The sequence below is a fragment of the Bombus bifarius genome, unplaced genomic scaffold (assembly GCF_011952205.1).
Source record: "Bombus bifarius isolate JDL3187 unplaced genomic scaffold, Bbif_JDL3187 scf7180000009054_frag, whole genome shotgun sequence".
Lineage (NCBI taxonomy): Eukaryota > Metazoa > Arthropoda > Insecta > Hymenoptera > Apidae > Bombus > Bombus bifarius.
In genome coordinates this window covers 1-16001 of record NW_022884869.1, presented here as the reverse complement: position 1 = coordinate 16001, position 16001 = coordinate 1, and the positions used below count along the sequence as shown (strand labels likewise).

General features: G+C 41.7%; 1 protein-coding gene and 2 long non-coding RNA genes across 5 annotated transcripts; all 3 read right to left on the bottom strand.

Moving 5' to 3' along the window:
- Positions 1-817: 817 nt before the first annotated feature.
- On the bottom strand, positions 818-4235 carry LOC117213396. The gene is made up of 5 exons (XM_033458746.1): positions 3714-4235; positions 3461-3586; positions 3176-3383; positions 906-2998; positions 818-823 (listed from the first exon to the last, which is right to left on the bottom strand). The coding sequence occupies exons 1-5, from the start codon at positions 4233-4235 to the stop codon at positions 818-820; spliced, it is 2955 nt and encodes a 984-aa protein (XP_033314637.1).
- A 4461-nt stretch (positions 4236-8696) lies between these two features.
- Positions 8697-13959, bottom strand: LOC117213399. 2 transcript variants are annotated; one of them, XR_004488648.1, is made up of 3 exons: positions 13106-13952; positions 10528-12562; positions 8697-9371 (listed from the first exon to the last, which is right to left on the bottom strand). It is a non-coding gene; the product is annotated as an uncharacterized LOC117213399 (long non-coding RNA). The 2 variants fall into 2 exon arrangements; XR_004488647.1 differs by lacking the exon at positions 8697-9371 and having other exon boundaries at positions 11033-12562; positions 13106-13959.
- A 108-nt stretch (positions 13960-14067) lies between these two features.
- On the bottom strand, positions 14068-15873 carry LOC117213400. 2 transcript variants are annotated; one of them, XR_004488649.1, is made up of 2 exons: positions 15740-15873; positions 14068-15487 (listed from the first exon to the last, which is right to left on the bottom strand). It is a non-coding gene; the product is annotated as an uncharacterized LOC117213400 (long non-coding RNA). The 2 variants fall into 2 exon arrangements; XR_004488650.1 differs by having other exon boundaries at positions 15744-15873.
- Positions 15874-16001: the final 128 nt, after the last annotated feature.

Below are 16001 nucleotides of genomic sequence, written 5' to 3'. Positions count from 1 at the left end.
GATGTGTTGATGGTTCGGCTTCTCGAAGAGTTCTGCTCGCCTTTCGATTTTTCCCGCTTTTTATGGAAGGCGACCCCCACTACGTTCGGACCACGCCACATTCTTTTACGCGAGGTAAAATAACGGCCACGAATCGACGTTTCTGGAGGTCGCCCTGCTTAATGAACCATGCGCTTGCCACTACAATGTTTGTTTGCCGGGCAGCCGCGACGATCCATCTGCGACATTATAGTGCCGCGAACGACAGTTACGAATATGATCTATGGTAAGCCGCATGGCGTAACATTCTCCCCCCGTTGAGTGGGTACCGATCAAGTTAGGTTGAAGTTCCCATCTTAGTTCGTCTCGGTGGCTAGTTTTTCGGGTTTCTCTAAATCGGGTTGAATTGGCAGTGGGACAAGCCTTTTGACGGCCCGATCCAAAACGCTCTTTGCCGTCTGAACTGTAGCTGTCCGGATGACACCATCGGCGCCTGGATGAACCTTGATAACTCGGCCCAGAGGCCAATGCATGGAGGGAACGTTGTCCTCTCTGAGGATGATGATTGTGCTCTTTTGGATGCCGTGTCCACCCTTGCTCCACTTATTGCGGTTGGTTAGCTCGTTCAAATACTCCTTATGCCAGCGGTTCCAAAAATGCTGTTTAAGCTGTTGGATATGCTGCCATCTGGAGAGTCGGTTCGATGGAATGTCTCTGAAATCTCGATCACGTAAGCACATTAGTGAATCGCCAATGAGGAAATGTCCGGGAGTGAGGACTAGGAGATCATTTGGATCGGTGGAGATAAGAGTTAGCGGGCGGGAATTGAGGACTGCTTCTATTTCTATGATAAGAGTATTCAATTGTTCAGAGGTGAGTAACTCGTTGCCGGCTACACGCCTGAGGTGGCGTTTAAATGACTTCACCGCTGCTTCCCATAGCCCACCGAAATGCGGTGAATGAGGGGGAATGAAGCGCCATTCGATTTGTTTGTCGGCTAAAAATGCGGTTACTTTTTCTTTGTGATCGTCCGATTGTAATAAATCATGAAGCTCTCGTAATTCGTTGCTTGCTCCTCTGAAGTTGGTGCCGTTATCAGAATGGATGGTGGAGCAATACCCTCGTCGAGCGATAAATCTGCGAAGAGCGGCGATGAAGGCTTCGCTAGTGAGATCGTCAACAAGCTCGATGTGTACCGCTTTAATTGCTAGGCATACGAAAATGGCTACGTATACCTTTATCTGACGACGGTTACGATCTCGTTTTTCTTTGATGTGGAACGGCCCGCAGTAATCGACGCCGACGTTTGTGAATGGGCGAGATTCCGTTACTCGCGCCTCCGGCAGATTACCCATCACGTATTCTACCGGCGGTGGTTGAGCGCGGCAGCAGCGGACGCAGCCTTTGATCGCCCGCCATACTTGACTTCGACCGTCGACGGGCCAGTATCTTTGTCTTACTGCGTATAATGTAGCCTGCGTTCCGGAGTGCATGTGGATCTTGTGCTCGTGTTCTATGATGCGTGTTGTAACGGATGACTTAGGTAATACTATGGGATGTTTCTGGGCGAAGGTCATCGACGAATGACTGAGTCGACCCCCGACTCGCAATATTCCTTCCTTGTCTATGAATGGATTGAGTCGCGTGAGCTTACCCTTTATCGCCGCGTTACGATCTTTTTGGAGTGTACGAATTTCCTCGGAGAGATGGATGTTTTGCAACAATTTTATCAGCTTATTGTGCGTTATGCGTAATTCGGTAACGGTTAGGGGTGCCGCTCGGTTCTTTTTCTGTTTCCAACGGAGGCAACGAGCTATGATTCGTATCAACTTGGGCCAGGATGAATACCTTTGCAACAAACTGTAATCGGAGGGGTTTGCGGACAGACAAATCGCCCCTTTCTGCTCCGGTAGTTCAATTTGCGGTGTTAGATCCCATGTCGGCCAATAGCCTTCCGACTGGTAGAGCCATGCAGGACCGTGCTGCCAGATGGTTGGGCGCAGAAACTCTTCGGGTGTTTGGCCGCGTGATATTAAGTCCGCGGGATTGTCGTCGGTAGGAACGTGGCGCCAATCGCGGATGCTGGTTTTTGTTTGAATTTCGGAGACTCTGTTAGCGACGAATGTTTTAAGGGTGTGAGGTGATGTATTGAGCCAATGGAGGACGATAGTGGAATCGGTCCAATAGATAGTTCGAGTAATTTTATGTGATAGGGCTTGTTGTACTGTCGACATCAGGGACGTAAGAAGGAGTGCTCCGCTCAGCTCGAGCCGAGGAATGGTCTGGCACTTGAGGGGGGCGACTTTCGATTTTGCGGTTAAAAGTTGGGTCCAAACACGGCCGTTGGTGTTAAGGGTTCGGAGATAAACACAGGCTCCGTAAGCCTTTTCGCTGGCATCGCAGAAACCATGCAGTTCAATTTCTATTGCGGACTCGATTATTGCCTTGCGTGGGAACCTGACGTTGTTTAATAAGGGTAATTGGGCATAGTACCTTTCCCACTCTATATGTAACTCGATCGGAAGTGATTCATCCCAATCGATTTTCGACGACCATATTCGTTGAAGTAGCATCTTGGCCCGAACAATCACCGGTGCGAGCAGACCGAGCGGATCGTAAATTTTTGCAATCTCCGAGCTGATGATTCGTTTCGTGACTCGGGAGGGCGTGGGTTTGACTTCGACCGAGTAAAGAATAGAGTCGTCGGATGAATTCCAAAACACCCCCAGCGTCTTCAAGGTTTGCGAGTCGCCCAAAAAATGTTGGTGATTTGTTTCTTCTAAGGAAAGTCCGTGTAATAAGTCATTATCGTTTGACGCCCATTTTCGTATGTTTAAGCCGGCCAGTTGAAGTAAATTGGTGAGTTCTGTTCTGAGCGTGAGGGCTTCGTCCTTCGTTTCAGCTCCGGTGAGAGCGTCGTCGACGTAGAAATCCCGCTGCAGTACCTGTGCTGCACGTGGAAATCGATGTCCTTCGTCCTCTGCCAGTTGCTTGAGGCACCGAATAGCTAGATACGGTGCTGCGGATAAACCGAACGTTACAGTGTTAAGCTCATATGTTTCTGTTTCTCCACTCGCGCTGCGCCATAATATCCTTTGATATTTCCGATCCTCTGGTCGTACGAGGAATTGCCGATACATTCTCTCGATGTCGCCAGTGAGTACGTATTGATGAGCGCGGAATCTAATTAATATACAAAATAAATCTTCCTGTAACTTGGGTCCTGTGTGAAGTGTATCGTTTAGGGAGGTTCCGGTAGTGCTTGGTGCCGATCCGTCGAAAACTACACGGAGTTTGGTGGTTTGACTCGATGCTTTGGTCACGCCATGATGGGGTAAATAGTATCCGTTGTCGTCGGAGTGGTTGTCATTGACCTTCGTCATGTGTCCCAACGCCAGGTATTCCTGTATTACCGTTCGATATTCTGATTCGAAGCGTTTGTCGTGCTGGAATCGGCGATTGAGTGAGGCGAGTCGTTTACTCGCCAGCGTTTTAGAGGATCCGAGTGACTGAAGCTGATCGTTGAAAGGTAGAGCGACGATGTATCGTCCTTCGCTGGTGCGTCGGGTGTGGGCTTGGAAGTGTTCTTCGTATCGTCGATCTGCCTCTGAGATATGTTTAATTGAGGGTCCTTCATCGATTTCCCAAAACCGCGCGAGGTCTGCTTGTACGGTCGTCGTGGATGTGTGAAATATGTTTGTCGCGGTTTGGGAAGTTGGACTCCCCCCGATTACCCATCCGAATCGCGTCTTTTGCAGACGCAGTCCAGGCTCGTCTGGCTGCGTGAGGTTGACTTGTCCCACACACATCGACGCGAGTGTTGAACCTGAGCTTAGTAGTACATCTATCGGAGCTGGTAAATGAAATCGTGGATCGGCCAATTTGAGACTTTTTGGTATCTCAAGTGTCGAACGATCGATGGGTTCGCTGGGAATGAAGGTTGATATGGTTGGAATGACAAGGAACGTTAATGTCCGCGTGTATGTACCGTCAGTGGAAGTGATCGTGGTCGTGATGTGTCGCTTAGAAGTCGTTGTCAAGGTATCTAGAGCTCCGATCGGGACCGAACATTTGTTTTGCCTTATCTTTAGCGATTTTGCTAATTCCTCGGTAATGAAATTCATACTGGATCCGGTGTCGAGCAACGCTCGACGACGGATTGGTTGCTGTTTATCATTCAAAATGTTAATCTGCGCTGTGATGACTAGATCATTGGACAGTAATTCGGATGCTATTGGTCTGATATGTTCGGTCATCAACGGAGTCGTCGATCGTCGGCGTCATTGGTTGTGTGTTCGTTTGTCACTGGGCGGTGGACTTGGAGACGCGGCTGTTCGTGGTGTTTCCGATCTGTGGTCTGTTGTGTGCTTTTTGCGACGAGTGGGTGATACGTAGGGCGGCAAAGAAGGTGTTGTGGATCGGCTATTTGATGGGGAAGATTTCGGGCTGGACGTGCTGGAACGAGACCCTGAATGGCGTTTTGTCCTATGCAGCATTGTATGATGTCGTTCTCCGCATACGCGACATGATCTTGCGAAACAATGCTTCGTTGTGTGCCCTTTCTCGAGGCAGTTGGGGCATAGTGATGCTCTTTTGACCTCCCGAATGCGTTCGCGAAGGGATTTGGTTTTGAAGGTGTCACATCTCCAAATGGGGTGTGGTCCTTGACAGGTGGGGCATGTTGGAGTAACCTATGTCGCCGTAAGTGCATGCCCTCGTGATGCGCGTTGACGGACCGGAGTAGTTTGTTCCGGTGATTCTCTTGTTTGTCTGACCCTGGTGATCGGTCTGGAGCTTCGTGCTAATCTCTCTAGGAAGTTTAGTAAATGAATGTACGGAGGCACCTCGTTATTGGGCAGCGTCATTTCCCATTGCTTTTGGATACTTAGTGGTATTTTCGAGAGGATGAGGCTGTTGAGCGTAGCACTGGTATCGAGGTAGGATTCTCCTAATTTGTTCAATGCATATATGTGTTGTTTCAATGTGTGGACTAAGCGCCTTAATTCCGTTGGAGATTCCTTGGTTATCCTTGGATAATCAATTATTGCCATGCAGTGACTGAAAGCTGTGTATCGTGTACATTCAAAACTCTCCTTGAGAACGGCTATAGCCTAACTGTAGTTTACATTACTAAGGGGTAACGCGTTTAAACAATCGGCTGCTTCTCCTTGCAGGGCGGACTGCAGGTAATGGAATTTTTGTATGTCAGTGAGACTAGGATTTTTATCGCTTGTGGAGGAAAAGGTATCATAAAACGTGTTCCATTTTTCTAAGCTTCCGTCAAAAGTAGGGAGCCGAAGATCTGGTAATTTAATGGATATCGGATTTAAACTTGCGGATGATGCACAGGTTGGAAGGTTTATGGATGTCGACGGCGAAGCTGTTTGCGCGTTCCTCAGAAGATTTTGTAGCCTTGTGTCTACCGCGACGTACTGGTCCCTTATTTCGAAGCCGCGTGCTTGTTCCTCCTCGTCTAATACTTCTAATTCGAGTTGGATCGCTTCGAATTGACTCGCAACTTCGGTCAGTTGTTTCTCGTAATTCGTTAATAAGGAGTTTTGCTGACTGTCGGATTGCTCGTACTCGTCCAGTCGGTTCGATAAGTATGTGAATCGGCCGCTACAATAGCCTCGTCTCCGACGCAGGGAGATGAGTTGGTCTTCGCTCGTCATCGTTGCCGAGGATAGGAGATGGTCGAAATAAGGAACGAGCTTACCTTACTGTCGTGCTGCGTGAGGTCGCGTGTATGTTTGGTGAGGAACGCCTTGTTCCTTCCCGACGGCCACTCGTTCGGTTGTATTGTTAAGTTGTGAAATTCGTTGCGTTGATGATTGTCCAGCTGCGACGGAAGGCTGCGTGGTTGCGTTCCCTTGCCAATGGGATGTGTTTCTTCGAAGATGACGCGCCTGACGTCACTGGTTTCGCTGTGGTGGAAGCTCCTGCTCCCGCTGCTGGTTTTGATAAAGTCACGTGGCACTGTGTGGTCACTGGTAAGTGCACTCTTCACTGGCACGTGATCCGGCTCGAAGGACCAAAATGTTTCGATCGTTCGCGGAGAGATGCGATCGCGAGATATCACGTCAACGAGAGTTGTAAGTTCCCGTTACGATTAAATAATCGACGCCACGAACTGATCGATTCCCTTATTTCGATTAGGATAATAAGGGTAGTTCAATGAATTCCACAGAATTAACACAAATAAATTAACGTTTATTTTAACAAATTATCAACTAGGAAGACATAAAGAGAACAACAAAACGAAATGTAACTGCGTTTTGCTTGTTAAGTAATGCGCGATATAAGAGATGTGTTGACGGTTCGGCTTCTCGAAGAGTTCTGCTCGCCTTTCGATTTTTCCCGCTTTTTATGGAAGGCGACCCCCACTACGTTCGGACCACGCCACATTCTTTTACGCGAGGTAAAATAACGGCCACGAATCGACGTTTCTGGAGGTCGCGCTGCTTAATGAACCATGCGCTTGCCACTACAATATTTGTTTGCCGGGCAGCCGCGACGATCCGTCTGCGACATTATAGTGCCGCGATCGACAGTTAAGAATATGATCTATGGTAAGCCGCATGGCGTAACAATGGTAGAAGACTCCCTACTCATCCCTTCGAGCAGTAGTGCAGGTCATGACCAATCGACACCGCGGTTCGTAACCCTCACTTTTCCTAACAAAAGTGGGAACAACGAATCCGCGTTCTTTAGGCACAGGGGCACACCCACACCGAACTTTTCTTCCGTATTAGAAAAAGAGCGACAGACAGTCTAAAAACTAACGCCTAACGCGGCAGTCTACACATAGCGCGAGAGTCGCATACTTCACGCAAATCTTTTGTCGGTTCTCGGTGTTGTCGAACATACATCTTCTCTCCTAAATATATTATAGTGCTAAGTCCATTAATACATTAATTTCCATTATAAGAGCCCTGCTCTAGCGTACATATCTATCGCATCTTCGTGCGACAAGTTGTTAACTATTTATTTCTCTACGTCAGTGTTGCGTCGCATGGAGCAGCGGAACCCCAGCCAACGGCCAGCGGCCCACCTACCTGCTTCCAGACCCCCAATAAACTCAAGGACCGGCCATGAAACGTCACCTTCTAGCTAAATTGTTTCCAGATGTGTGTCGAGCAATCTAGTTGTCTAGAAGCATTTCGGTTTATGTCCGGATTAGCAAAATCCTTGAGTTTGTTAGGCTATTAAAAAGGCTCGGAAAAGGCAGGTAGTCACCGAACGAGAAAACCCAACACATACACATAGGACAGAAACGACTGGTTTTCCCCAGCAATAAAATCACCCCGGACACTGGTGAGAAATCCCTCATGTCCTGCTTCTTTAGCGGGGTCACGACCAATCGGCATCAAGCTTTCCTTCGGGGAAAACTAAGGGGGAATCAGTCAGCAGCCAGTCAGTCAGTGAATCGGTGAGCAGTCGGTCAGTGAGTCAGTCAGGCAGCCGGTCACTCAGTCAGCAACCTCGGGAAGTCTCAGTTCGCAGCAACGATTCGCGCTTACGCTCTCGCCCTCTCTTCCCCTGATCTTACGTTCTAACCGAGTCCAACCGTGCCCGGGTTTCTGTTAATTCACCACGCAGTTTATATACAGTATCTCAATAAAACACTACTGAAAACCCTTCACCAGCAGTGTGCACTTCAATGAACCACCTCTATTAGCCTAAACGTAATAGGGGATCGATCATCTCGCGGCGTCGATTGAACAATCGTAACAGGAATTTACGACTCCTGTTGATGCGCTTCTACACGATCGTGTCTCCCCGCGAGTGAAAGAACATTTTGGTCCTTCGAGCCGGATACGTGTCAGTGAAAGAGTGCACCCCAGTTACCACGCAACAACAAGGTAAGCTCGCTCAAATTGTCGAAATCCCTCATGGCTCCCCCTCAGGAAGAACGCGTCCGGCAATTGCTGCGGAAACGCGAAGGATTCAGACAAGAATTAGAAGCGTTTCGCACATTGCTCAACAATCACGAGGAAGGGACACCCGTGCATGCTATTCAGCGTAATTTGCAAGACTTAGAGGGAGAGTTTGCATCGTTCAAAAAGAGCCAATGCGAATTAGACGACAGAGACGAGGGTCAAACACTGAAGGACCGGGTTGACCTACAACAGAAGTTCTACACCATCGCCGGACATGCGTCCGCCATCCTTGAGAAGGCAAACAAGCAAGCGGAACCAACCACCACAAATCTTGCAACAAAGCCATCGGACATGTCATGGCCGGAACCCGTCGATTTGCCTAGAATTCAGCTCCCCACCTTTGCTGGAGCCTACGAAGATTGGCCGGGGTTCGCGGATCAATTTCGCTCCACGGTCCACGATAACCCCCGCATAGACGACTGCAAGCGACTGATGTATCTCCGTTCTTGCCTAAAGCATGGGGCAGCTCTAGCGATCGCGTCATTAAGCAATGCGGCAGCTAACTACGCAGTCGCCTGGGAAATATTAGAACGACGGTATAACAGACCAGCTAAAATTGTCGAGAGACACCTGCAGGAGATATTTGACGCAGCCTCCTCATCACGGATAGCACATCGCGATTTGCAGTCCTACACGACCAAGTTGGAAGCTCATTACAAAGCCTTGGCCGCCATCGGACAACCAACCGCAGATGCCCTGCTTTTGTACCTATGTACCGCCAACCTGGATCGGGAAACCGATTCAATATGGAAGGAAAAAAGATTTGTGGTCTTTTCGTTATATTAAATAGGATATATGTAGTACATATGAATAAAAATGTACTACAAAATAGAGCTGCTTTCGTGTTTCAATTCCGTCCTATCTACCATCGAAAAATCATTTCGCGACAATTTAATAGCTTTCGTGATTTACGGTTTCAAACATTATAAATCGTCATCTTTGTTTTCATATGCCGATTCGCACGAACATACCCCTGTTTCACGGTACGAAACTGACTACATAGAAGGTGTTTGTTGTGTCTTTGTATATTTCAAAACACATGACAGTCTGCAAAGACAACCGTTATCTTGTTTCAGTGACATAAGTCGAGTATCTTATCTGGTTATTTGCATGAATCACGGTCTGATTTGTTAATAAACAACAGGCAAAAAATAGACAAGCGTGCGTGACTGCCAGTAATTGAAATAATTAATCAAGGAGATAATAGTAGTCGTTCTCCACCCAGTCGTTTCACCCTCTTAGGAAAATAAACTTCTTTTCAGGCATCTAATCTAACCACATTCGTAAAATATAGAAAAGAAATAATCCATTGCAAAATATAGGAATATTGTGCGAGTTTTTGTCGTTTCTCTTCACTGTTTCTTCACTGTGGTGGTTTTATGTGGGAATGAATATGTACACCGTTATCGACTCGGTTGAGATTGTTCAGAGTCGAGATTAAGAGACTGTCAACTGTAAACAAACAGTAAAAATTGTAGACTTGACAGCAAAAAGAGCGATGGAACATAATCATACGCTTTCCTCTTCATTTTGCGCGATCAATTTATTACTATACGATTCATTTGTTAAACTATTTCTGTTGAATGAACTGCAGATGTTTATGCATTTGTGGGAAATACAAATGTACAAAAATATATTAATAAAATGTTTATAATATGCAACGATATATAAAACATGTCAAGTACTCGTTATAATATTTTTGGGATGAAATGTATTTCTATTAGGTTCCATTTTTTTAACTGTGCTTTGGAGGATATGAATTTGCATAAACACCGGCAGTTTGCTGACAAACGGTTGCAGACAAACGACGCAATTTTGCACCGCATTTGACTTTAAGATCAATAGACTGTATTGAATATAGATACGCATTGTTGTAATGTACCAGACACAGTGCGTTCCAATTTTAACTTTATATTCCTGATGATGCAATATATACTAGCATGAAATCCCATTATCGGGAATACAAAACTGAAACGAAATTTCATTGTTAACAAAAATCGCAAAAATTATTCATTACTTCCCGTAAAGATGGATGTTGATCATATTCAATATGCCGTAAATAATATTTAAGTGTGTCGTTTAGTCGTGTAACTGGACCCGTAGAACTAAATACAAACAACGTTCGTAATGGATAGGTCGACGGACATAATAGCATAAGTAGGATGTGTCATCGTTGCACAGAAGTCAAATTGGACAGGCATATCATTATACATTACGATGAATATTTCAACGTCGACGTCCAAAATGCCAATTCTCGTGTTATCACAATTTAAAAAAGTAAAAAGAAATTAAGATTTATCTCTGTAAATTAGCTATACAATCCTCCTTACAAAGATTCTGAGTAAACATGAAACAAAAGGCAGAATCGACGAAAAAAACGAATTACACGAACGATAGCGTAATCGTTATGGCGGGAAGCAAAAATTCCATGGAAGTTTTTCGAATCACGTATAGTACGTTATATGAAAAACGATCATGTTGCGCTTGTTAAACATTCTTATCTACAGGTATTCCTTCTTTCTTCACGATTCTTTTTCTACGTTGTTACGTGATATTATTCATCTGATAATGATATCTGTTCAAGAGTATCTTTGATCTTTAAAATCACCTGGTATTTTTAACATTTGTTAATTGCACTTATTCTTCGACGAGACTGAATATATTCGTCGACTAGAAATCCTCAAATAACGATAAGAGTCAATCATCTTTTAGGTGGCTTACGATAAAAACCGTAGTGACAACATAAGTAGACGCGCGCGCAGTCATTCACAAGATATTCGCCACGTGCTTTCCGCGTGTCCGCTGCGCGTGTTACGTGCGCTGTGTAATATACATATATTATCGCGATTGTTGCGGTAGTTACGTGCCCGATTTGCATGGCACAGTCGTGATAAATGTTATGGAAAAACACGAACTTCGTCACTGGTGGAATTGATTACTGTTTGAAACTGGATGCGACGTACGCGCGTCTCTACGCATCAAATACATTCCTTTTTCTTTTTTGATTGATAGGGGATTGTTTTGTCAGTGTATTCGACATTTTTATACGTTCCTTGATATGTTCCATCTTCCTTTCTTAATAATAATGATTTTTAGATTTTTGGATAATAAGATTAACTAATAACTAAGTACATATTTATTGTGAATTTTTTCTTTTTCTTCCTTTTCAAAGAAAGGAAGATTGCGTATGCATGTTTTTCTCATTGTCACATCGGATGTCAAGTTGTATTCTTATTTGCAATTTAATTTGCACTATACTACAAAGTTATATTTCGTACACACCTTCGTGCGAGTGGTTGGGTGCATCGTTCTGTAAATAGTAATACTACCTCTGATAAATTTTGTTTAATTATAGACAACTTAGATACATTAGACAATTACATAGGAACCTATTGGTAGTAGTTTATGACGTGGGTTTTAAGATGTAAAGCAGATGTTCAAACAATTTGAAACAAGAGGATTGTACATTTAGATTAATGTTTGAATTCTTGGTAAAATTATTTGTGAAGATTTTCATTGTGTTCCTTAGAATTCTTAATAAATTTGCATATTTTTCTTTTTATGTTTCAAAGAGCTAGTGGACTGAGGTCTGGTAAAACAGATTAGTTAGGAGAAATCTCTTTAAAGATTTTACACCTACTGTTAAGCAGATCATGAATCAATTTTTGTTAATTTCTTAAATAATTAAATAAGTGATTAAATAGAGTCTATAATTAGCCATTTGTCACATATTCACATCAAATGTTGGCTACGAAGCAGATAAAATATAGTATTTGTTTCTGGCTTACAATAGTTATTTATAGCGTTTAATGAAAGATGTACGTCATCCATCTCTGGCTAATCCGTCTTGAAATATATACACGTACGTATAATATATATAAGCACTTAGTTTCATTTGAAAGTCAGGGACTGATATTGAAATCTCCACGTCTAACAATATTACGTAACATTCGCATTGAACGTTGTATTTTCATCTCTAGATCAAACTTTTAATAATTACAAATATCGTTACACCTATCGTAAATATCGTTCTCAAATTGGAAGAAAAACGAAGCACTCTTTCATTAAAAGGAATAACAAATCAGCGATAAAATAAAACAGAATTAATTGGTTGAATCAATTAAAAAATTTTGTTCGAATTCTTCAACAACACCACAGCTCAACATCACAATTTCCGAATTATTTTGAATATTTTATCACCGTGTATTAATCCAATTAAACACAAATAAAGTACAATATGTTATCGATATCAATCATTTTCCATGTTAATCTGGCACGTTTAAAAATAACAGCCGTCAACATCCGTGTCAATCGAGTGTATTTTCTCTTCTTCGTCCTGTATGAAAATCTCGATGTGTGGTAAACAAGAACGTAGGAGGTCACTTTTTCAAACGCGATCGTTACATACTGAAGAGCGCAAGTAATGATATTCGAGAGTGCTTCACTCGAGCTGAAACACTTACGCGTCTGAAATTGTGGCATTCTCAAAATAGATCATATTTGAGTAATCCAATGGTAATAATAGCATATACCAATGGCTTTTGTGTTGGTGCTGTACCATTAATGCGCCTGGTCAACAAAATTCTTACGTCTAGTTACGTATTGTCTATTTATCATTAAAAGTCATCGAGAGAAAGAAAGAACTGAAAGGTTTAAATGTATCAGTGTAATAATATCTGAAGTATTTTATCTCTACGTTAGAGAAATAATTTTCAGAATCATGAAATTGAAAAAAAGAAAAAAATAGAAGATTACAGTTTTTTCCAAACAATATAGTTCAAACAATATAGTTTGTGGAAATTAAAAAATCTGTTAGAAGACAAATGTTTCATACAATTGGAGTCTTCGAAGAATTGTTACTTATGAAATAGAATATTTCTACTTCATTGGTACTAGGAATTCATTTAATGATAAAACTAAATTTCGTTCTAATAAATGAAATTCTTCTGTAATAGAGAATACAGTTTTAACATTCAATTTCCCTTATTTGATACAAATTTTAAAAATTTATCGTCCCTGGAAACCTATATCAAATTACAAGTGTCAAATTAAAACTTTTGCGTTACTATTACAAAAGAATATAAATTCTAAATAACCAAGTAGCAACTTCCAACGAATTAAGATAAAAACACAAGTACACAAATGACAAAAGTTATAAGGGAATGAAGTTGTTTGATTTGACCTACTTTTCGGTGAAAGGCCATTCAGATGTTCGCTCAGCCTTTTTGTTGGGCGTGCTGAATGATAGCCAAGTTTTATTACAAATTTATAATTATGGCGTGCCAGTGTCAATGTAGTCGGCACACGTTCGAGTCCAATCACAGATCTTCGAGTGGATTGAGTTTGGGGTAGATATGTAGGTTGAGGTCGCAGAGGGGCATATTGAATTACGGCCAACCCGGAACAGCCGCGTAATTAAGAATCAATCCAAACATACACATGCGTAGGAAATGAGAAATGAATCGATATATGAATCGTTTTCATTTTGAAAACAAGCTGCTATGTATGGAGAATTAGTTGGGATAAACACGAGGACAGGACTATTGATAGTTAGCATAGTAGTATATATGTTCTAGTAGTACAGGGTTATTCACTTAACTTGGGACCTGCGCGGTAGCGAGAACATTGAGTCCGGTAACAGTGAAACATGTACGTTCACTACTACAATCAAATGTCACAAGCCATTTATGAACTGCTGCTAGAAATATAATTAGGCAAAGGACTTCAAATTTGGCGTCACAATAAGAAGAAGATGATCGTTAAGACAGCGAGCTTGGCGACTTTTCGCTCGATGATTTCATGTGCTTGTACGCTTCCGAAGCTTCGAAGTAAGCAAGCGCCCTCGGTTCTGTTCTTACATGTAGCTCAATGTTTTTTTTAATAACTGATATCCTGGATTATGCTTATCTGAAATTTAATTACAATGTAATTTTTTCTTTTTTTTTTTATTTAAAATCGTATTTAACTGTTGGAGTTATTAGCGAATTACAACGAAACTGTTCAAATTGTTATAAATTTCAAGGCCCTTTTTCTATTTCGTTCGGTAATTATTATTTTTAGCGTATTAAACATTTTCTTTCACGTCGTACTTTAAAATTTGTCATCGATCGCTTTCTATTTGATTTGATTAAGTTGATTGTCGCTGTTACCTGATTCTGGTTCGCACCGCTATGAATACGTTGAATGCAAGAATAAGGAATAAGAAAAGCAATCAAGATACAACAAGGCACCTCACAGAAATTCATATCTAGACAGACCAGTTTATAAAAATAGAAATTAATTTAATCCTTTGCAGTGCCTGGATCTATTCGGACTAGCCGACAAGCTTTTTTGTCTTAGAATGATAAGAAGCCGAACTTATCTCAAAACTAAACCACAGACTTAACACGAGTAATCAGTATTCGACATAGTTCATAGATGAATTTCACAACAGTTGTTTGTAGTAGTAAGCGTACATGTTATACTTTTGACATTCTCAATGTTCTCGCGAGCGCGGGTTCCGTGTTAATTAACTCGAACAAGAAGAGCGTCACCCATACTTGGGTGACACCCCCCACCGAGGTATACCCGTCACATAGATATGGGTGACGTGGCGACCAACGTGTTAAATGGATAATCCTACATAAGAGAATATAAATTAACGTCGGTAATCGCGGAATATTTTCCTCAAAGTCTTTAACAATTTTATGAAAGTTTCACAGGTGCATCTCATTAAAAGATGCGGCATTATGCAAGTGATTTCAAAATATCACAACATTACCGTCCTTCCATGTTTCTAATTTAATGACGCCACATTTGCAATTGTTTTCACTAATCTAGATTAATTTTAATAACGATGATAAAATGGTTAAAAGTGGTTGGATACGTTCGATTATATAAAGCCGAGAATATACGTTCGTGAGATTGATACAATCGTCGTGTATTTGTCATTATGTAAATATGATTGTATGTGACTTTTGTGTGTGTGTGTTCCCTGGCAAACCGTTACAGAATTGATCGAAGATGTCTTTCAATATTATTCTCGTCTTATCGCCTGATACGCCGATGACGACCACTCGGTGATCTTTTATATTTACGTATGGGATTATTTTTTTCATAGATTTTGTCGCTATCTATATTGTTATTACATAGACGATAGACGGTTGGTTAAAGGCGGAAATTGTTGGTATTCTGTTAAAAATTGATAGAAAATACGCGTAATCAAAGAAAAATATTTGTACATTATCTTTTTTCCTTTATCATTTACACTTTCATCTATGGACCACTAGATATTTGTGAATTTAGAATAAGAACGAAATCATATTATTTATTATAAAATGTTATTATTATGGAATAGGTCTAATTTGATCAGGTTTATATTACATAAGTGCTTCAGTATCAAGTGGTAAAAAGTGAGAAAAAAATATTTTCTATCTACTAATTATATGTTGAAATAACGTAGTTTTCCTATTAGATAGTCTTACTCTAAAATTTCACCGAAATGTTCGGGTTCCTTGTTGAAAGATGTCCAAAATCAGCATTTGTACGTCCTCTTTTCTATCCGCTCTTCATTTTGTTGGTTTATAACTCTGGAACACATAGCAGAAATGTAAATTACATTGTCTTTTTTATGAGTTTAACCAGAATGCAGCTGTACAAATATTTTAATCAAGATTGGCATGTGTTTCGTGACTTAGGTGCTTATATGGACTTATGTAGTTATACTCAGACATACTAAATCTTCTACTATTTAAAAGTACTTCAATCCGATTGCAATTAATATAATAGAAATGAAACATAGATCTGTGACTAAAACACATGTTATAAAAAAATATGTTTACCTACTCTTTGTACTCAAGTTTATTCAAAACATAACACGTTCTTCCACCTTGTTAAAATTATACTTTTTCCAACGCCATTAACATTTTTTTTGTATTTCAAAACCATTCAAATGGTCTCAGGAAGTAAATAGATCCAAGTGTGAGATCCAAACAGATCGTCTGTGTTCTATGAGCTGCTCGTGAAGACTGAGTTTTCTACTTTTATATATACTGATATTTGTCATGTACGCACATTATTGTATGCATACCATTGTACGCACGC

Excerpts from the sequence above, each read along its gene's own strand:
- LOC117213396 (XM_033458746.1), bottom strand. The coding sequence starts at position 4,235 with ATGACCGAACATATCAGACCAATAGCATCCGAATTACTGTCCAATGAT. Across the intron at positions 3,587-3,713 it reads AAAAGACGCGATTCGGATGG|AGGCAGATCGACGATACGAA; the intron begins GTAATCGGGGGG and ends AACATATCTCAG. Across the intron at positions 3,384-3,460 it reads ATCCTCTAAAACGCTGGCGA|GAATACCTGGCGTTGGGACA; the intron begins GTAAACGACTCG and ends ACGGTAATACAG.